The sequence below is a fragment of the Melopsittacus undulatus genome, chromosome 4 (genome assembly GCF_012275295.1).
Source record: "Melopsittacus undulatus isolate bMelUnd1 chromosome 4, bMelUnd1.mat.Z, whole genome shotgun sequence".
Lineage (NCBI taxonomy): Eukaryota > Metazoa > Chordata > Aves > Psittaciformes > Psittaculidae > Melopsittacus > Melopsittacus undulatus.
The window spans coordinates 76,606,748-76,630,546 of NC_047530.1; the positions used below are offsets into that span (position 1 = coordinate 76,606,748).

The window sequence follows — 23,799 nt, forward strand, 5'->3', positions numbered from 1 at the left end:
AGGAGGACATGTGTTCTTCCCTGCCTCTTCCGTTTTATTCTAACATCTAAAAGTCATTTCTGCAAAAGTGTCTGGGTAGCTGCTGATAACCAGCAGGTAACAACTCAGCATGGACAATGACATTTGGAGAGCAGGAGAGAAATGACAGTTTCAGACCAGCAAAGCTGGGACATTTAGAAAGAGAGTCAGGAAAAGAAATTAAGATGAAGGATCTTAAAGCTCTTCCTACTGGGACTCAAGAGATTAAAATACTTTACATATGGTACAGAGTCAGTGGAAAGTACAATATAACTTATGAAATGAAAATTGTATTTGAAAGGTAGAGTCTCCTAAAAGTCAGCCATTTCTCCACTTGTAGAAGAATAAAATGACTCAACCCCTTCCATTCTCTAGAGCAAGCTCAGAAGAATGAAACAAGGCAAACTGTTACACCCTCTCAAGCCTGCTGATGAGTTTCTTGCACAATACATAGTAATTTTGATTTATCTGAGACCTAAGATGGAAAAATAGCCTGAGGTAATTTTTCAAGCTTAATTTAGTTCATTTAATATTTAATGACTTAATGAAGCTGTCTATGTGCAGAGCTTTCACTCTGGGAGGAATCTTAATGTACGCAGAGAACTTAGGAAATTGGCTTAAAAAATGTAAAAGGAAATCAGTAACTTAATTCATAAATGATTGACCTCAAGCATCCTAGACATTTTCCAGACCTCTGAGCTTGCAGCTCAAATCTCTAGACAAGCAGTGATATGCCACAGCACTGCAGAATTTTATTTCAAATGTGCATTAAAAGAATCATTAAGACTATCTGCGTAGGACCTTTCACTCTGCTGTACTGTCTGACAAGGGATTTTTTTTCCCCTTCCTCTTCTCAAAAGACATTTCCACCCTGTATTCTCCACTTCTGACTTTCTTGCTTGTCAGCTCCCACAGGCTATTTCCTGTTCAGGAGCATGGCATCATTCACAAACAGGAAGGAGAGCCTTGCATTTCTGCTATGAATATGACTTCTTGGGCTTATCCTCATAACACACATTTTAAAGGACTTCCAACCTTTCTGTGATAATGTATTATGTATAAGACAATACAGAAGCTCTTGAAGGAGATACGGTCTTTAAGTCTATGCACTTATTGTCCTGAAAGCTCATCAGTTTGGCAACAGGGACCAGTTGGATGCCACCAAACAGAAACTGAGCCTATACACATTACATAGATGCTAATGATTCTGGTTTAACAGCTGTTTGGTTTGGGTTTTGTTGATTTGGTTTTCCTGTTGTGTTGGTGTTTTTCCACCCCTAATACAATGGCAGCTCTAACATCATCTCTGACCTGGGAAAAGAGAAGAAAATCTAATTGCATTTGGGGACTTTTGGTAACCAGAAACCCTGAGACTAAGAGAAGTAGCAGGATAGAGGAATACCTCTATCAACATTAAGACAGAAAACTCTTCATGAAACCATACTTTGTAGCTGTTCAAGAAAATATTTGCCATATGCAGATGTTCAAGGGTGGTGTAACATGTTACATAGTGGTTTTGTATGAACACATAAACATCACTTAACCCAGGGGCAAAATCTGAAAGGGCATTGAGCTGAGCCGATCTGACAGTGTGGAAATAAAAACAAGGCTGGCTCATACTTTCCAAGCCTTATGGGTACTCAAACACTTCTTCAAGCTGAATTATATTTTTCTTTTTAAATACACTAATGTCATTATAGGTCATGAACCTACCCGCATCCCAGTCCTACATATTCTAACCACAAAGAAGCTGGCAAATACTTTCCTTTTTTCTCTTTTTTTCATTTGTTAGAAGTCTCTGGAAGAAGAGATTAACTTCTACATTATGGCATTTCTAACAGGCATGCAGGTGGAAATGGACATTTGACATCTACCTGTGCCTGCTGGAGTACTGAAATGCTGTCAGAAATTGCTCTGCTCTTCAGTAACATGACACACACTACAAATGTGCAGTGGCTTTATGTACGTTCATGTGGAAGCACATACCCCTGAGTTAATAGTATTATTTGGATTGCTTTATAGAAATTTTAAGTTTTCTCCAACAAGTCCTGGTTATATCAGATAATAATACATCAAACCCACTTTCACTCCAGATAATAAACTGTGAGAGACTACTCTTCTCCCAGAACACAGGTTCTCAGCTGTTTCAGGATAGTTTATTGCTTTCAGTGAAACTGCACCACTTCCACTTATCCAAGCACATGTCCCACAGTCCAGAGAGCATCTTTAGTTAGGCAGTAAAGTGATAGGCTTTTCGCAGAATGTTCATATTTACAGTAGAGAAGAAAGATTTTTCTCTCAGACACCTTTCAGACACATCACAGCAGATTTCAGGGAAAAATCACTGTAGGCACGTAGGCATTGGCAGCTGAACAAAAGCTTTGCTGCCACCAGGAGTGAGAGAGAGCAGAGCAGTGGGTGGCATCATCCTATTAATAACCTGTATTCCATTTCAAACATTTTAGAATAGACTTTTGATTATTTGTGGTCAGCAAAACAATGAAAGACCCTCAAGGAAAACAGCATGAAGGTGCTTTTTGAGTTGCATGGAGCTAATACACAGACCCATGTGCCCCTGTAGCTGATTCCCCCCATTTCTGTTTTTCCCTTGGTTTTCTGCATCCATGTCATAAGTCAGTCTTGCTTTGCTCTGGGTTCAGGAACAATTTTGTTGCCAGGTGCTGCTCTGTGAGAACATTCCCTTTTTATGTCCCACAGGCCCTGCACTAGCTCTCACACCTGCTCTGCTCTCTCACGGGAGACTTTACCACCAGTTTCCATCAGCATAAGTTACTCCCTGACCTCCAGAAAAGTTTCCACTGCCAAACCTACAGCAACAGAAAATGTATAGCCTGTTGCAAGCCAGGAACTTCTCCAGGGAGTTAAAACATCAAATATAAATAGTTAGCTGGTTTGCCAAAATTTGCCAAATCAAGAGATACAAAATCCTTGAATGGTTTAATCTTTTATGAGATAAAGTACATCCAGTATAAGACTGCCCCTACGGAAAGTCTGATGACCTCCTGTTGACAAAAAGACTTAATTAAAAAATATTTTATCTTGGATTCCTAAGGCAATAGTGATGGTTAAAGAAGTTTTACAGCTATGTCCATAGAACACACTGCCTCCAAGCTCAGAAGGCTGAGTCATCACTAAAATACAGCCATCTTAAGACATTGATGAGCCCCATGCTGCATCTGCCTCCAGAAAACTGATCAGCTGAGTCCAAACACTGCTGGCTTCATTGGGAGTTCACCTCCTTACACACTGGGGGGAAAAACTGCCACAGCAAAGCTGCAGGAACAGAGGAAAATAATGAAAATCTGCCAAAAAAAAAAAAAAGGAAATCTAACACAAACTAACAACAAGAGATTAGAGCTGTGATTACCTCCTCCTCCTTCTCCCCTGAACCTCCTGAAATTCTGTCCTTCAATAAAAGTCCAATAGAAGTTAATGGTCATGAGTTATCTTTCCATACTGTTTAAGTCATTCCAGCAAGATTGTTCTCACAGGACTATTCCTTCATGCAGCACACAACCCCCAGAGGATCTGGGCACAGACTGCTTTTACTTTTTATCAGAGCCCCAAGATTTCTGCATATGCTCCATTTTGTTCCAGAAAAAGTAGAAATTATAAATATTTCACAGAAAAATTGTTCTAAAAATGGTGTTAAAAGGATGGGTCTGGAACAACCTTACCTTTTCTTGGCCAGCCTTCGTTATTCTACAGATGTCAAAAAACTGTCCCGTGTAGTACTGTACCCCACTGAAGAGAATGACAGCAATAGAGTCCCCTTCCTTCTCAATTACAGCAAGGATATCTTCAGTCCTCAGGGTCTCCTCTCCCTAAAATAAAGTTAAAGCACACATTTTATAATAACTCTAGCATAATAAAACTGTCATTTCTTACTTCATAATCTATATTTTACCATGAGCCATGCTGCTTGCATAAGGACTCCAAAAGCAAGTCTTTAGTATAGTAATGATATATGAAGGTAGTTCTATGAGGTATATGAAGTAGCCTATAAGTAAGCCACCTCAAAAAAAAGAAGAAATCATTAGCATATGTATCTTGAAAGTGCCAGTTAAACCCAAAAATCTATTCACATTCTAGCATGCTTTGTACTCCTTAATATTTTAGAGAGTTTTAATTTACATTAAAAAAAGTCTGGGTAAAAATAGCCTACATAATGATTTTTATGTGGCAGCTGAAATTTGTGACATCCACAAGAATTCAAAGTTTTCTATCAGTTTCACACTGTACTTTTCTGATAAACTTTGTATCCCACAGGAAGCTATTATAAATCAGCCACATTTTTATTTTAAAAACAATAAGTCTCACATCATCAGAAGTATAAAAATCCCAAACCTGGGGTCATTAAATATAGAGGAATTAAAAAAAAATAAAAAATAAAAGCCACCTCATTCTTGATCTTTTTCTTAGGAAAATTACTGCCTCATCCTCCTCCTATCTTCCTAGCAAGGACTCATGTAAAACATAGCACCACCTAGGGATCAGTTAAGCAGTGAAACTCTAGAATTAAATTAGACATGTTACTGACAAGAGCTTGGACAAGATTGTTGAATTGAAAGTAGCTGTTATTATCTCAATAATCTTTGCAGATCTACCACGCAGTCAGGAGTGGGCTCTTTACTCACAAGATGACTCAGATTTCAGAAGCAAAAGGTCACTATCAGTTTATAGTAAGGTGGCAAAGTTCCCAATACTAAAAAGCAAAGGAAGACAGTCTTTCAAATTAATCTGAATAACACATTACTCAAAGCAGACCTTTCCCTTAGCCTATGCTGATACAGACACAGTGTTGTTTGTGTTATGGCAATCTTTTACCTTAGAGCATTAAAAGGACAAGAGCATTTCTCAATTAGCTACTATATTTTTCATTTGTCTCAAGATATCGTCAGTTTATGCAAACAGAAAAATAAGGTTTTTTTTTTTTTTGTTCAAGGAAAATTAACTACCTGAATCAATTATAAAATGTGTCCTAATGCCAAAAAACATACACAGAAAGAGACTACATGATTCATAAATTTTACCTAAATGTATTAGTAGAAACAAATTAATACTTCCACAGGCTGATACTAGAATATTTGAGAATATATGACTACACTCTCATGAAACATGCTTCTGCCCTTTGTGGCAGCAAGCAGAACTGACATATTTCTCACCAACCTCCCGTGGCTGCATTATGAGCATGCATTTCTCCACATCAAGTCCATGAAGTTGAAGTTGAGACTCTACAGCATACTGAAAGAGATTTCCATGCACAGAATGTTAGTGGAAGTACATGATAAAAGAACTAAAAGAAAAATGGACAGACACCTCAGAACTTCAGAAAAGGGATTCAGATACCTTGCCTTTCACTAAAATTAGCACTTGAAATCCTAACCCAAGTCCACTGAAAGGTTCATAGTTTTGGTTTGAAAAAGATCAGAATTCAATTTGCATCATCAGACAAGGACAGTCAAAAACTAAACCCTACAGCATATGTTCAGAATGAGGGTGGAAATAGGGTGGAGGATGTGCATCACCAGATGCCAGCAAGTAAAGTCTGAATGCATAACAGCCAAAGAGAAGACTGAACATCTCCTCTCCAGGGGCCCTAGGTAGTTACTTGGCTTGGTAGCACATCCTACATCCCAGCCTGTCACATATGCACTGCTCTCAATGTAAATGAGGTTTGGCCAGCACATACATGCTGTGCCATGCTATCCTCATGTCTTCAGTTTGCTGCGTAGCTAGGAGGAAATGAAAGCTCTAAATTCCCAAGCTATTTTGAAAATACTGTCCACTGATTTTATCAATAAATAATTGTTCTGGAGATCACATTAAAATCAATGGATAATGGTATAAAATGGTTCAAAATTACATGACAGGAACTGAAGTGACAGCAGTTACACAGGTTACTACTGAGGTGCCATAGAAATTTAAGCAAATGGATTCCAAATGTACAAATGTGCCTGGAACAAACACGGGATTGATATGAACATTACTTAGAATGAAGGTAATTTGAGGTTTATACATCTGTGCCACCATCTTCATTACAAATAAACCTGTTAGTAGCTTGAGTCATTTTTATCACACCTTAGAGATCAAATTTGTTATTAATTTCCATGGGCTTATGGTATTGATGATAAAATAGCAGTGGGGCACAAAACCAAAGATTAATTTGCTCTAAGCTGTTGTGTACAGGCTATTGTCTTCTATTTTATAGCAGAAAAATTATGTTTGAACTAGTAATCTAAAGTGCTATGAACAAACATTTCCATTTCTGTCTGGGGATATCTAAGTGTTAATGTTGTGAGTTTGTATTGATTTGGCTTTGTAAAATAAAACAGCAACAAGAATTAATAAAAAATTTACTTCAGTTGATTTAGGCCATTAGTTTGTTCAATGTCTTTAAAAAGACTAATAAATCAATGTACCCATTCAGTCTTTTCGTCTTGTAACATATTTTATTTGAACAAAAGGAAAAAGGCTGCGATCTGTAAAATATGCTGAGCTCAAAAGCTCCTGACAATTTTTTTTATTGTAATGTTACTTGGACAAGATGAGCTAATATATATTCAAATCAGGCTACTGATATTCTTTGGGAAAATATGATTAATAATACAAATATGGTGAAATATTAATTTCTTACATGGTCAGAGGGAAATGCTCTGCCTTCTAGAAGAATTTTATAGCGTCTTGGAGTAGGCTTAAAGAAAGATAGCTGTTAAAAATTAAAAAAAAAAATGTTGAAATGTAGCTAAGCAGAGATAAGAGAGACACTCCCAGCATATAGAATCATAGAATCATAGAATAGTTAGGATTGGAAAGGACCTCAAGATCATCTAGTTCCAACCCCCCTGCCATGGGCAGGGACACCCCACACTAAACCATATCACCCAAGGCTTCATCCAACCTGGTCTTGAACACTGCCAGGGATGGAGCATTGACTACCTCCCTGGGCAACCCATTCCAGTACCTCACCATCCTAACAGTAAAGAATTTCTTCCTTAGATCCAGTCTAAATCCCTGCTGTTTAAGTTTCAACCCGTTACCCCTTGTCAAGACTGGTTTACTTTCATGCAGACTACAGAAAATTCCCCAGAAGTTACAAATATTTCTTTGTCCATATAACATTCATCAAAGCAGGAAAAAGACATAATACTCCATTTCACATATACATAACAACAGCCACAAAAATCCAGCAGTGAAAACTTGCATTTACAGGAATTGATGGCAAAGCATTGACTGCATCCAGGGAAGTTGGGATTTCACCCAGCTCCATCCCACAGACATACCCACACCTGAAGAGTAGAAAACAATGCAAAAAAAATGGATTTCCAGTCCTCCCCTAAAGCATTAGTTATCAAACCATCCCATCCTCTGAAACAAGACTGACCGAAGGACTAAGCTTTCTGCAAAGACCTCATCTCAGCACCTTAAGGTGAATGGTTTTCTATCTCAGTCTCTCACATGGAGGCAAGCTGAGATTGTCACCATGCTGAGAGGACTAGGAGAAGACTTACAAGCCCTCCTCCTGTTCATGCTGGCAGTAGTTACACACAGCTCAGCACAGGCTTTGTACTCAAGCAGTCTGGCATGAGTCTGGCTGTATTACACTAATTCAGGGCAGAGTAGCCAGGTAAATTGGTTTGGTACTGGTTGGTACTTGTCCTCCTTCCAGGCTCTTAATTTAACAAAGGTCAGAGACATTACAAAGGAGCACATCCCAGCAATAAATATTTTTGTGTGAACCACACAAAATGAAGCTTTACATCTTCACTAACTTGAATCAAATCTTCAGAAATATTAGAGAAGGAGACAGGCTCTCTGTAGCCACAGAGTGCATAAAGAAGCTACATTTATGGGCACTGTGTTATAAAAATCAAAACCACATGGTAGGCATATATAAATCAGCATAACTCAAAAATGCCATCACATGTGTGTAACTGCATTTTAAGCTTGACTGACACTACAGCTTTGTCTTGCTCACATTTGAACTATTGTTTCTTAAACTGAAATTTGGTATGAAAAACAAATTTGATGTTATTTGTAAAATTTCTTTAATATCATCTCCTTCCTGAGAATGACATGAAGCACATGAAAAAACAACTCAGACTTCCCCTGCAGAGTTCTTGAAAATATTTTTCTGTCCAGATTTTCTGCTTAATAGTAAGTGGAGACAGGTCTTGCACAAGACAAAACATCATTCAAGATACAACTCCTAAGGCTTAAGAAAAGTTAGGCTATCATCCAGTGCTGTCTTTCTGAGGTCCTCAGGAAACATTTTGCTTATGTGCACAATTAAAGGAAAAAAGAATACTTGCCAACATGACATGAAAGATACATCTCAAAGACATACCATCAGGAGGTGCAAGTTAACAGTTAGCCCATTCATTAAGGCTACTTCCTCTCTTTTGGCCCCTGAAATAATAAAAAAGGAAAACAAAAATGGTTGGGGGTTTTCTTTATAATTTCAGAGAAATCTCGTACAGCGTTGAGAAAGCAAAATTATGTTTTCAGTCAGTGTCTCTCTAAAGACTGGGAAGTAAACAAATGCTTAAGGTGTCATCACAGTAAAGTAAAAAAAAAATTCTTGTATGACTCACTACACAACACTGGCAGGAAAATATTTCATTTTTCAGGTCAGCCACAGAAAACAAAAAACAATGACGTGTTTCCATTTCCCAGCAAACCACTGGAGGATTTAGTATCATTAATACCTCAGACAAAAATCAGGTCAGAAGACTATATAAAGCAAGACTTGCAGACTTATTTATTGTCATAAGTTTATTTGTAAAAGCAAGTCAGAAAACATATCGAGACAATCATTTATTCTAAATGGTTACTGTAATGTCAAGCTAAATATCATACCTAATTAAAAAAATGTGGCAAAATTTGTCTATTGAACATAACAGACCATTATTACTGTAGCAACCTAGCAAGAAGCCATACCCCCAAGCCATTCCTCCAAGGAAGCTAATAACAGATGCCAGCTACAGCTAATCACAGGCAGGACTAATTGTTATTTCAAAGTATTTAGTAAATTCCCAGACCCTTACCAGCCACTGGTGAAAGATTTTAGGTAGAACAAGGAACTGCATGTTAGACATGGCATCACTGACAAATGGAGAAAATCAATTCCTCTTTCCTTCTGTTTTGCCTGGTATCTGTTGTTGAAAAGCAGTAATTCACCTTTGACACAAATCAGTGCTCTGAGAAGCTTTTTCAGCTGGAAAATGGACTCATACACCTTGACTTACTTATTGCCCCAGCAGTAGAGTTCAAAGGTGGAAAGATGTTGGAGACAAGAGGATGAAGACAACTGTAAGCAGATGGGGAGGGTAGCAGCCACCCTTGAGATTAATAAAGAGGAAAACATGATGTGGGGTAAAAAAGGCAAGGGGAGACACAAGAAATGGAAAGGCAAATCCTGTCTTTCTCCTGTCCCTGCCTTGGAGGGCACACAAGGTCCCAGCCATCAAGGGGGAAAGGCAGCAAAAGCACCAAGATACTCCCACCATATCGCAGAACTTAGGTTCCTGGAGTTATTACTTGCCAGCCTAGAAAAAAGTCATAATCATGGGCTGAACTCATTACAAGCAAATATAGCCAAACATGAAAATCTGTAATCAAGAAGAGTTTATTCAGAAATCCTTCCCAAGCAGGCCTCAGCTTCCGCCACCACAGGAAAAACTTAAAATGATTCTAAGTTTTAGATTTATTTTTTTTTAATTAAAAAATTTAAAAAAAAAGTGTTCAAGTGCTTTTTTGTGTGTTGCTGAAATCTCCAAGTATTCAACATAAAGATTTCTCAATAGCTCTGACTGCAGAAGACCTGTCCAGGGGATGAATCAGGAAGAAAAATAGATGTGAATAAATTCCCTTCTTCAGATAGCAGGAACATCATCAGGTTTGTCAGAAAAAGTATACCTAGAACTAGTTCTTACTAGGAAAAAATAAGTTCTTTTCCTCATTTAAACTCCTCTCCTTTGCTTTCTTTTCTTCCCTGTGACAGCATTGCATCTGCAGGCTCCATGCTGCTCGAAGAGGTCACCTTGTGGCTGTTCTATTGCAAATATAGAAGACAGCTAGAGAGAGTGACTGCAACTCAAAACAGTACTATTTGCAATCTTAATATTTCTAGGGAACTCTTGAAGCTGAAAAAAGGGATAGATAGCATCAAGAAATGGCTCCTAGTTCTCCCTCTGCTCCTTCCATGAAATCTGTGGCTTTCACAGCAAATTCTGCATAAGCAATCCTTTGCCTGCTGTACTGTTTCTGTATAAAACAAATGGTTAATCTGCAAATCACTTTTAGCTACATGCTAGCATCTCAAATTAAATATGACACTGCATTTGTCATGTAAGTCTTGGTCTTCCATAAATTATATATTTATTAAAAGTTTTTCATTATTGAATTTCATGCCCATAAAACAAACTTCATCCGTGTCATTGGAAAACTGTTATCCTTTATAACCTGCACTGCATTTCAGAAAACAACCTTTCTATGATCCAATTAACCTATTACAATATTCAAAGACCCAGCACACAAGAGACAAAATTATGTTTGCTTTCTTTATTTCCTAACTGTATGCAGTATCTCCAAGCCAGGCTAAAACCTGTATGTTCTGCTTGATAAATCTCCTCTTTAATAAAAGGAAACAGCATTTGCAAAGTACAACTTCAGAGACAATTATGATTGTGTTAGGCAGACATTGCCATCCTTCTCCTCTCTGGCTGCAGTGGGAGCCTGAACCTCACCAGAGTAAGTAAAAAGCATTTTGTCAAATGACTGTAAAAACGCTAAAGGCTCCAATTCTGAAAACATTTTGGTTATTGCAAATAAACCATATCACTCAAAGTCACTACAAATCTGCCTAGCATTCAGTCTTCCCTCAACAGAGACCTGCTCAAGCTCACTGTACAGCAGCAGCCATACAGTAATTTTGTTCCATCAGAAGGTGATCCTGCCAAGGTTGCAATGTTTTAATAAAGTCTGGTAGGAGAAGCTGAGATTACCGTCACCGCGTTATGCCACTTGGAGTGAGCACAGAAAAAAAGCTTTGGCCTCCACTGACCTTGCCTCTGCATTTCACAATGTATTTACTACTGTAACTTTCATTGAACAACAAAATGTGACTGCACTTAATAAGCAATGTGTTATAGCACTACAAACCATTAAATGAACAAAGATTTTTTACAGTCTTTAGTCCATTCCTGAATAAATCGCACCGAATAATTTTTACTTACAAGTACTTAGAGAAATGACAATTTTTACTCCTCCTCCATAACATATTAAATATTGAATGAAAAACAGGGTAAAATTCTCTTTATGTTATTACATAAAAATCACTAAAAAAGGAAATTCAGAAGTCACTCAATTTATACATACTCAGTATTACACCTTGGGGGTAAACAGTACTTGATCATAAATACCACATTGGAAGAAAGCATTTTAGTATAATATCTTTCCTGCATTTCTTCTCTTAGCCTTTTCACTATTTCCGACAATTTTAAAATTCAGAATTTATTACAATGTATCCATTATTTGGGAAATATTAATTCATTTGCATACTAAGAATCACTCATCTAACTCCTGAAAAAAAAAAAAGAACATAAATAGAACCCTGCTGGCATGCAAATCTGAGGGTCAGGTTTAAATCCAAACCACATTTTATAGTTCAATTAAACGAAGACCCAAAAATCCTGGAGAATAAAATTCAAACCAGTAATGATGACACACCCTTTACTTTTCAGAAAAGAAATGAGACTGAAACATTTCCCAGTAAAAAATTTTAAAAACAAGATTAGGTTAATGGTAGGGTGACCTCAGCCATAGTTTTTATAAAAACTTTAAAATATTCATTTAAAATAAGAAAAATTATAATAAGGTCAGTGCAGTCGGGCCATTGTGATTAAAAAAAAAAAAAAGCACCAGTGTCAACAGAATTTGGAAAAGAAAAATAAGGAGACTGACAAGCAATTTGATGAAGTTTAAGCAAAGCTCTCATTTCCTTCTCCTTAGACCCAGAATATACCTATATGCCTTTTAGTTAAAGAAATATTATAATACACACTCAGATGACATCCTCTACAAGACAGGTGGCTAAGGGAAAAAAGGTTCAGTCTGACTCTGCTTTCTGCAGTGATGCTTAACCTAAAGCTAAGGCTAAACCGACCCCAGCACCTGCAGGAGGTCAGTGTTTATCCTGCCCCGACATCCTGTGGGGAGTTCATGGGGGCCCATATTTTGCAAACAGAACAGAGGCAAATATTCACAGAAGGTGTTGCAGAGAAGGATGATAACTCAGGTACTTCAAGCTGTCCTTCAGGTTATCTTGGCTTTCTCTCCTGGTTATGTAAAAAGCATCAATGGTTTTACCTTGTTACTTTACTAATTTAGGTGCTTGAACATATGTAGTGTTAGTGTGACTACTGTCCCATTCTATTAAGACATAAGAGAAATTCTCAGACCTCCATTTAATTAAATTCAAGATTTCAATTTCAAAAGGCCTTACCATGCACCAGGCTAGTTGCATGACAAGTTACATTTCCCCACCTGCCCACAGCTTACCAGTTACTAGTTATACCCTCCCAGAACAAGAACATCCACTTGCCAGGAAAGACTGGTCATACTAAAGAAAACTTTAAATCACCTGCATTCAGCATTTCAACACCCTCTATCCTTTTATATTCTCACATTTTTATGTTCTGTGTTAGCGGATGAAAGTACTGAGCATGCCCTTGAGTGCAATGAAAGCGAGAAAAGTGTCCTGGTTTTGCCTGGGATAGAGATAATTTTCTTCCTGTAGCTGGTACAGTCTGTGGTTTGGATTTATTATGAGGATAATGTTGATAACACACCAATGTTTTAGTTGCTGCTGAGTAATCTTACTCTAATCAAGGACTTTTCAGTGTCCCATACTGTGACAGTGAGGAGGGGCACAAGAAGCCTGGAGGCAGCTCAGCCAGGACACCTGACTCAAGCTAGCCAAAGGGTTCTTCTGTCCCACAGTATGCCACACTCAGTATAGAAAGTGAGTGGAGTTAGCTGTGAGCTGCCGATTGCTGCTAAGAGATGGGCTAAGCATTGGCTAGCGACTGGTGAGCAACTGTTTTGTGCACCAGTTGTCTAGTGATGCCTGGTGTAGCCATGCTCATATTTGTGATATCTTAGTGCTGACATTATGGATGGACCAACTACAACAATATTTTCATATATTTATTCTGCTTCAACAATAATGTCCCATATTTTAGCTATTTGGAAATTTCATGAAAAAGTCAGGAAGTTACTTTATTTATAAATATATAAAGTTGTCATTAAACATTCTTTAACGTCTCTGATTCCAGTTGTACAGACACCATTTGCTTCTCTTGAAGGAGAAAAATCATAACTTTCTCATTAAACACTTGCTTATAGTTGAAAGAGAAATTATGAGACAATATCCCATGTACAGTAGGTCAACTTAACAGTAATATTTTTCCTTAGTGATGGCACAAATGAACAAATGATAATTCAGTTCTGACAGTCAATATAGACAGTTGCCTTCTACAGCTAAATTGAAATACTGGCCAAATCTCACTAAAATCTACTAACCTAGCCTTGACAAGAGCTCTAAGTGTTGGGGAGAAAAAGAGTCTGAGAGACACCCTGCCAAGATCATTTCTCTTCTCCATTCTCTCAGCAACAGCTCTGAAGGAAATTACAGTGAAAGATTATTTCAGCAGCTACACACAGGTTAGAGTAAGAGGTGATGGAGGAAATTTGCATTCAGACTCACACAACTGATTCTATGACTGGTAAATTCAACAGAAGTCTCCAGGGCTCCTTCTCAGTCTCTAGAATAACCAGAAGCATTTACTGGCAAGGTCCTGCACCACTGCAGACTCCTCAAGGAGTACAGCAGGGTAATGAGAACTTACAAATAGCAGGTCCTGCCCCAGTTATCTGCTTCATTGACATAAGCAATTCTCATATGAGACTGGATTTAGTGGTGGGGAAAGGAGGAAAGCAGAGACTGTCTAGATATAAATAATTTTTCAAAGGTGAAAGTTTATTGGTTTACTTTTAGGAGAGCGACTGAGAATCTATAGTGCCAGTGCCCTTGAAGAGGGCTTCATGTGTAGACAAAGTGGTTTATGATGCTCCAAAAACCCCTTTGCTGCATTTAGTTTCATGATATGCATATGCTCATATATTATCGCAAACTTTCATCTCCTAAATTGCTTGCAGTCTTAAAGTGTTACTCTATGCACAAGGCACTCAGGAAAACTACTTTAAAGCAATGGAATGCAAGGAACTAATGTCTGCTTAAAGAGTTTCAGAACTTTCAATCTGAAAAGAACCCAAATTGGTTTCCTTTTCCAGAAAAAGATTTTCTCCAGCAGTTCACACCTACCAACCAGTTCAGCCATCAGGTCCAGGATGCACTCATCTGCCAAAGCCCATGGGCGCTGACCATTGAAATGTCCATGAACACCTCTGAAAAGGAAGAGGCAAATGATGAAAACATGCTCTGGATCAGTTCTAAGAAACGTACCTGGTTTGGAGACCCTACATTTGGAGGAGGAAAGAGAAGGAGACTCAACTTAAGCTGAGCACAGCACTTTTATCATGCCACTAAAGCTCACAGGAAATGTAATTAACTTGTTGGTTCCTGACAGGTTTTCAGTTGCTTGAAAACTATTTTTGCAAAAAAAAAAATCCTCTAGAAATACCCCAAAATTAAAGATGATAACTTTTTCACAAGTCCCCTTGAAGTTGCTGTGCGAGTACATGATGACTTCAAGAACAGGCATACCAGGAGAAGACATGGTGGTGCCCAGTGCAGGATGGCACCCTGCTAACCCCAGCTCATATAAACAGCACAGAGCAAAGATTACCCTGCAGTTACTCCACCTGCATTTCTACCTGAACACTGTACCATGCAGAAGATGGTAGGCTGGCATACTGCCTTACTCCAGATGGAAGTATTTCTTGTCAGTAACAATTTCTGTCCTCCTCAATCTCCTGTCTGAACTCACCCTTCTGCATAAACCAGCAGGTACTTAATGTATATGCAGGGAAGTACCTGCCCAAACAGAGCTGCTTGATAATTCTTACTGCTTATCTTCTCCCTGCCAAATTGTTCTAGATCTAAGCATCCATAAAGCTTTTGAGTTTAACAGAGAGTGTTTAAAAACTTAATTCTGCAAACTGTTCCTGTCTACAGTGAATCACACAGTCACAATACATCACTACTCCAAAATGACAGATATGTACATATGGTTCTGGATTAAGTGTTCTGAACTAATTTTTGCTTCAACTGTGAGAGAGAAATAAACTTCTAAGATAGCCATCATGCATATATAAAGCAAAAGTTTTAAAGATTCTTGAACATGCAGGATGTAGCATACAGATTTAAATGCAAATGAAGACAGATTGAGAAAAATACTAATGCTGCTAATCCAGGGGAACATTGCTCTGGGCTCCCATCTCACACTGGATGACTTTCATATTTGCTGAGCACCACAGGGTACTAGTGAAGTTAGAAATACCAAGCTGCATGTGGGTTGAGGCAAACCAAATAGGAAGCAGTTTCAAAACAGAGTCAAAACCAGTAGAAAACTGGGTAGAGAGCAAATAAGAAGCTCTAAGAGCTGTGATAAGGAAAAAAAAAACCTCCTCCTCAAAAAAAAAAAAAGGGGGGGGGGGGGGGGAAAGAAAACCAAACAAGTAATAAACCTTTTAAAGAAGAGCAGGTCCACAATGTTCATTCAAAATCCTAAGAGGACATCTGGCAGATTAAAACATGAGAAAGGAGGGTGTATGAGACACTACCAGCTAGTCCCTCACTTTTAAAATATTGGTTTTCCCTGTCCACCTTGTACTTTCCCTTCCCAGGTTGAATTTCATTGTCTCCCTCACAAATTACCTGAATATTTCATAGTCAGACCCTTTCTGATTGACTAAGGTCTAATTCACACCTCCTAGGGATATTTCCAAAAGAACCACAGTCCTAGTCCTAAAGAACAGAGGAACTGCTGCAAAAACCACAATTTGTATTAACCACTTCATACTCTCACCTTTGCAAAATACCATTAGTTTAGGTCAGCAGCTGAAGAAGGGCACAGGTACAACTGAACAGCTCTTACAGATAACATAACTTCCTTATGTTCCACAAGTCCAGCACCATAGAGATGACAAGGAGGATGCCAAACCCTAATATGGATAAGGTCACGGTACACTAGCTGACTGTTTCTCCCTGTGTTAGAATTGCTCTCTGATGAGACTTTGATAGCAGAAAGTGGACAGTATGAAATAGCACTCATTTATGAGAACATTACATAGATGAGGAATAAAGGCAGTAGGTAGGTAGCAGAGAAAATGTGGTAAGGTGCAGAATTAGTGCTAAAAGTCCCTCCCTTCTGTAAGACTGTAATACAGCTGCATTCCCTAAAGACAGTCATACATATTTCACAAACAGCAAGACGTTTATTGCTAATTTCCCTTCTTAACTGTAATATAGTGATCAAGGGACTTGGGATAATACAGTGTTAAATTAAAAAAAAAAATAAAAAATAAACCCACAAAGATTTTCTGTGGTTGCCAGCCCAAAGGGATCTGTATTTCTGAAAGAGGATACCAAGCATAATAAGATTGGAAAAAGAAGCCCTAACTACCTATGGGATTTTCTTTCATTAACTTTCTCTGATTTTATAGTCATTAGTGTCCTTCTAATGGGAATTTACTAATAAACCTCATTCTACCAGCACACAGAATTAACAAAATTTCAGAATGAATTTCCAAGTTACTGTGAAAACAGATATGTTAGCCATGAGAATATCTTATTTTAAGAAGAAAACATGCAAATTTAAGTATATTGAAAGAAGGAAGAGACAGCATTTATTGTTATTCATATTATTATTATTGTTATTATTATTACAACACAGCTTACAGCTTGCCTCCCTCTTGATGGCCAATATAAATGCCAAGAGACAAAAATTATTGCAGCTAAAATGGTAGTTAAAGGCATATTCTTGGACACTTTTTTTATTTTAATCACATGAAACTCTGTAGACTTTGCTGACGGCACAATACATCATATTACACTTAGGTTGTAAAATTCTATGCTCTGCCTCAGAGAATTTATATCTCTGTATATTATGCCACCCCTCTCTCAGCTCTGGTAGGCAATGGGGGTAATAATCTTTAAGGACACAACTGCAGCACTTCTGGCATTCCCCTCAGACACGGACAGCCTATGTCTCACTTTGTTTCCACTGCACCCTAGGTAGCAAGAGAGATTTAAATCATGGTACCCAAATTAATGAATACAAGATGTGGCTCATCAAATCATAAAACTTCATACAAACAGAACTATTTCTTAAACTACTCTGACAGTTTTTCATTGTCCAAATTAATTTTTAGTCGGTTACCACTTTTTTTTTTCCAGTTTGGCAAGGAATCACAATGCCACATTCTATTCACTGTTGATTTAAAGCTCGCTAGGGGAGCTAGAAACATTTTCTGATATAATCCCAAAGTTTCAAAGGTGGTGAGAAAAGGGATTTAAATTAATTGCCAGCTTCAGAAATCTTCTGTGCTCATCCAAATCTTGTTCAAGTGGAAATTTCATTCTTGCTTCTTTGCCAAAACTGATGCAAGGTATTTAATAAGCCAACACAGTCTTTTTAAGTTTGACCATGGTTTCAAGCAAAGAAATAGACAAAAGAAAGGAAGATAATACCCAAAGAAAAAAGAACTTTTTGAAGCAGTAGATAGAAGGCAAACCTAAAAATCTCAGGGTATTAAACCAGGCATTTACAGCTCTGACATACAGCCTGATGAAAGGTACAATGCAGAGATGACTTCTGCAGAACGGCAGAAGTGGGCTTGTCAAACAGAACATAACCAAACCCCACCAAGCTGCACTCCTGTTTGCAGGGCTGTTATATCTTGCAGGATTAATTCAGCACATAGAACCAAAGATACCTTTTGACTCTGTGGAAACAGTCTTTGTTGCCTCAGATGTAACATTATAAAGCCTTCCACAGACTTGAAGGTTTTGTCTACTGTGTCCACATCAGAAGCCTGTTGCCAGATTGCTTCAGTGCTAAAAGCATATATATAAATATTTTGTTCTAGCCTCAATTTATTAATGCCTAGTTTATACTTACTGTGCCAGCATGTTATTTCATGTAAGTAGCTCCTTCCCCCCCTCCCAAGGTTTACCCCTTAATACATAGACAGAGATAATTTTTCCTTTCAGTCTTATTTTTGCTCAGCTAAACAAGTCCAATCCTCAAGGTTTTCACACAGCAGGTTCTCCACTCCACAATCACCCCAATAGCCCCTCACAAGGGCATAACAACCAGCTATGACAGACTCCCTTCTGTTTAATAGTCCACTTTAATGAGTTACTCAGAGGTAAGATACATTGCCCACTGCAGCAAGTATGGTTGCATGCAATAATAATTCTATAAAATACATTAATTACTTAAACAGTTCTGGTAGGGGAAAGACAAAACAGGACACTGCAAAGCACCTATAGGCCTTTCTCCAACCAAGCAAGTCACTTGAACTTTGGTCTTTTAGATCTAAAAAACAAACAAAAAAAAATAGAAAAGTATTAAGAATACCAAACCAGAAAATATATGTGAGGAAGATTTAAAGCTGGGCCCAGGTAGAAGGGACAGTGACATTGTAAGAGGGAATACAAGAAATGCATGAGAAGGCCTTTCCCTAATTAATTGCCATCACTACACAGAGCTGAAACTACAAGCTTCCCTGCCCTTGACCACAGCTACTGCATATTTTTCTTTTTCACTCTTACCATTAATTAGAAGCAGTGAAAACTGCTTAAATAGACTAGTAGCTATTTCGGATGAGTCCCAAGACACAAAAACTAGAAAATGCAATAAAACAATTTATAAGAAAGACAGAATCTCTATCATTGCTGACTTGAAGGATGTACCTAATTTACATGCAATTTCTTAGACTTTCGCTGCTTATTTATCTAAACTACAGGCAGTAAATTCCACACTGCCAACACATGAGCCATTGAACATACTTCTGCTGGTAACAGCTACTACCTTAGACTAGATTTTGCTAAGCTGTTCTTGGTACCTGGAATAAAAGTACTCATTTCTACACCTCCAACCACATGTTCCTTTGGAGTCTCCAGCATCCTATCTTGCTCTGTTCAAATTAGGCTTGACCTTACCCTGACTTTCTCAGTTGATTAGATGCAACTGCAACTAGCTGAATATTTGTTCCAGGTTTTCATTAATTTCAGTTTTGGTTTGTCTTGTGTTTTGAGTCTCTTTGTTTGGTTAGGGGTTTTGTTTGTTTTTAAACTGCCTGATTTATTCTAGGTAAGACGTTTGGGGCCAAGCTGTATTTTTTATTAAACAACCTTTCTATATTTGCTTCCTCTCTTCTGGTGGCTTGAAGTCATGTTCAGCCATACTTCCCTCTTAGATACAGCTACTGGAAGCACTTTTTATCTTCTGGAGAAATATTATGCCTACACTTTTCTTTGTTTTTTTTTTTTTATCACTGAGAGAAAAAAAAATAATCCTTTCCTGTAGCAAAGACAAACATAAGAATGGAAGTGAACTAGTGAAAAAGTAGAGTGAAGGAGCTGAAATATGTTTGCACTCCAACTGCATTATTAACAGCTGAGAGTACTGACTTTCACCTTTTGAAAGAGCTCACCTGTTTTCTTGCTAAAGTAGGATAACCAGACAAGAATGGACAGGATTGCAATTTTTTCAAAAGACTGGACAAACTGCAGCACCATGCTGAATGAATAACCAGGAAGAACAATTACTTCCCAAAGTTCACATTCATTCTCAACCTTCTCACTTATAAGAATACAAGTTACAAACAGGAAACAGTAAACCATTGTTACTAACCGACAGCGTTCATGTATTAACAATTGAAAAAGCAGCTACAGAGCTTGCATATTTACATTGCAAAGCCCCCATCTAGACCATTTCTACTGAAACAAGGCTGCCTAGTTAGCATAATTAGTTTTTCCATCTTCTGCCTTTCCATATTTCCTCTGCTCTCTCACCATGAAACCACATCTGTTTCACACATATACTGTACCCTATGAAAGTGTTTGTCTCTCTCCCAGTTCCCTCACTCCTCTGGATGTCATTTTCCTTTCCCATCTTCAGCTCCATGGTTTTTATTTATCTTTTTCTTTACTCATCCCTGCACCAGGTGCTCAAGCAGGTACTGGGCACCTCAAAGCACAAACTCTATGGAAACCAAGTATAATAATAATTAAAAAAAAAAATTTTCCTCCCTATATATTAAAAAGCTTCCCATTTCCTATGACGACTATGCCCCTTTCCTGCAATGCTGAAAGTTGTCTCTCCTTTGTCCTCCTGTCTCTCTTACATCATGTCTGTTTGGCAGAGCTTGTTGCAAACCACTCAGTTCCTCTCCAAGATGTTACTGAAAAGACAGGGTTGCTTTCTAAATAAAACGAACTTGTCAGGCAGAGACCCCTTTTAAAAGGAGCCAAAAACCTGCCAGCACTGGTAATAACACCACCTGCACCAGGTGTTATTCCAATGGACTGCCCATTGCAAGGCCTGCAGGGTGAATCACATGCAGTTAACTACTAATTAGAAAATCATGGGGTCTGAAACTGAATCACATTCATTAGCAAGCAGCAGCAACCAAATGAGTTTGTGTCTCTTGTGTATAAGCACATGTAGCAATTGGATGGGGATGGTTAAACTGTGCAGATCCCCCAGATGAGCCAAAGCAGAGCATCTATGCACAGCACAGGTTATAGCAGCTGGAAGTTTCTCCTTGTCTGTTTTATGGCTCATACCTTTACAAGGAGACATAAATAGTGCTAGGGAAACACTGAACACGTTTTACTGCTGGGCTGTAGTGGTTTTAACACGCTATCCTTCTATTCGCACAATTCCAAGGCAGATCCCAAAATAAAATGAAGTACTCATTTGAAGCATGGGTTAGTATCTCTTATACCCCACAGTGTACTCACGTTTGAGCCCACTTTTCCAGTTCTTCATCCAAGTAGGTTTTCACTTTTCTTGGCTGGAGCCCAAGAGAATTCCCAGCAAAGTATATGCAGCTTTCCTCTCCATTCACCAGGCCCAGATCAGCTGTGGAGGAAAATCACAGAAATAACACACACAGGGGTGTGAACACAGAAGGGACAGCATGTTCATATGCACACGTGTGCCACCACCCAGAGCTCTGCCCATTTCACATGTCCCTGGGACTTCATGGTCCTCACATGTGAACTGAAGTGCCACATCCTGACCTTCCTCCACAGAGACCACTCAGGTGACCCTGCAAAACCATCTAAGGATGAGGACAGCTGGGAAATTTGCAAGCAATTACTCCCCTCACCCTTCTGCAGTTTTCGGCTGAGTCCACCTGTGCCTGTTCTGGAGCTAACGTGACTTCAGGCAGCATCAAATCCCCAGGTCTCCTGGGGCTGCCTGGGAAGCAGCCTCTGTTTGCTGATTTTGTCAGGTCTGTAACAAATGGCAAATGAATAAGGAGCATTTTCCTGAACACTTTTCTTCCATCATCATTACATTCCTACACTGAGTTGTGAAATTACTTGGATTTTGCATTTAATAAAAGTTAAGATTAGGTAAATCTGTGTCTTTCATATAAGTTCTCCCTGCATGATTAAATCACTATTTAGAAAAATTTAGTCATTGCACAGAATATTTCAAGGCAATCTCAGAAGTTCTTGTCTTGTCAGCATATATTGTGGGCTGCACTTCATGTCATCATCATTACCTAAGGAGGAAATCTATGTTGACAAATCCTTTCAATGATTAGGAAAAAAGCAAGGCCTTAGAAATTTATAAATACTAGCTCTAGTGAGATTCTGAACAATCTAATTACCCCATGTCATCATCTGTCAATACAAACATTGCCTATTATTTCTCATGTTAGAGATTCTTGGAGGGACAAGTGATGATGACCTACTAGAAGTAGTAATTAATTTGCATTCATCTATACCTATGTTTACAATACCCCAAAAGCTAACACTGATATTTTCTGTAAATATAATTGATATATCTCAGAAGAAAGAGCAAATTAATGTACATGTTAAGATATATGTTAGAAATGAATGATAAGGTTGCATTTCTGTCTAAAAATTTTATATTAGAACTGCAGAAAAATAAAATGGATGCTTGGAAAAGATTTACTATCTTTTGCATTAACAATTGCCAACTTACTGAACTTCACCAGAAACACTTTTTTCAGAAGTATAGACAACTTGGGTGATTTCTTAATTAAAGCTTTAGAAGCTTTTAAAAAGCATAAGTCAGAGAGCAATTTCAACCTAATCTGTTTTACAGATGCTATGTCTGTTTTTCATTTCTATTCTAATATGAATGAAAACAGAGAGGCATAAATATTATCCATGTTCCTAGATTGGTTCTATTAACAGTTCTTTTTCTATGAAAAAACCCAGTAATACTATCTCATTGGGAATAGACAGAAGGGCCTTTGCGCAAGTGTTTGGACGTTAATCTCACAAATACTCTTTTTGCTCCAATTAAGCATTAAAACAAGTAAGGAATTATAAAAAGTTAGCTTTTCTTGCACCACAGTCCTCCCCACAGGGTCACTGTTGGAGAGATACAGTATTGCAACTTTGGTATTTTTCTGCTTATACACCTGCTACATTGGATATTGTTTTTTTCACATGTTATCAACTCTGTATAGGGCTATACTCTTTTTCATGTAGTAAAGTTTAATTTCCTCTCTCTAACATTGTTAAAAGCCTCATTTTGGACCACTGTTGCTTCCCAAACTAGGCTTATTTTTTTGCAGCATTTTTGTCATTTCACAGCTTCTCCCGACCAGCACATTCTTGTGCTCCAACATTTCCCTGGTCACTGTGATATTCTTTACAGTAACATATTTGTTGTATAAAGACTAGCACTTGTCTTTCCCCAGATTGCTTTACCCTTACTTCTCACAGTATTGACCCTTTTTATTTCTGGAGGAGCTGTGATTGAATATTTCAATATAGATTAAATGTCAAATAGGAAATAAGCACAACTCATGAAATAAAGACTGGTGCAAAACAAACAGAAAAAAACCCACAACAACAGAAAATCCCAAAACCTACATTAACAATAATTTACACTAAGATTAAATACATTATAAATTATTTTCACACCTACTCAGCTTCATGCAAACTGGTCAAATCTAATGGCATACATTGTTGTGCATACTGATTATACCCATTTTTCTACATTAAAGAGGTATTTCTACAATTTCTAGAAAAAGCAAATTTATTTTCAGAAATATTCAGTAAAAAAAAAAAAGGAAAAAATTTAATGTCTTTGCTATCCAGAAAGGAAGGACTAAATCTGCTTATATATATGCATATCCTATCCTTTGCTGAAGGGTAAAAGACCACTTTTTTCACAACTTCCTATACCCCATCTCAAACCCTCCAAAGAAGAAGACAGATTTATACAGTTAACCACTTCCTTTAACCATCTCTTCAGGGAAATATAGCTCAACACTTTCACACCGGGGTATCTTTTTATTCCCAAGAGATACAAAGGATACTCTATTCATTTACAAGCTGACAAAGCACAAGCCATTGCCTTAATCATATTGGTGATTTGGTGCCCAACTGCCAACATCCTGTCATTCTTACCTCCATCCTGCAATGCATGAGAGAATGTTAAAGAGACTTTGTTGTCAGCTTGGGGAAGAGCGAGGAGATCCAAACATTTCTCTAAATTTTGTGTTGTCATC

General features: G+C 37.9%; 1 protein-coding gene across 1 annotated transcript in view; it reads right to left on the reverse strand.

Annotated features, from left to right (window-relative positions):
• KYNU (kynureninase) overlaps positions 1–23,799 on the reverse strand; it is a 50,919-nt gene that overhangs the window by 25,194 nt on the left and 1,926 nt on the right. The window contains exons 2-7 of the mRNA XM_031053360.2: positions 21,038–21,158; positions 14,426–14,508; positions 8,387–8,448; positions 6,677–6,748; positions 5,209–5,283; positions 3,717–3,863 (exon numbers count right to left, since the gene is read on the reverse strand). Coding sequence (XP_030909220.2) covers positions 3,717–3,863; positions 5,209–5,283; positions 6,677–6,748; positions 8,387–8,448; positions 14,426–14,508; positions 21,038–21,158 — 560 coding nt within the window. The remainder of the gene's footprint in view (positions 1–3,716; positions 3,864–5,208; positions 5,284–6,676; positions 6,749–8,386; positions 8,449–14,425; positions 14,509–21,037; positions 21,159–23,799) is intronic.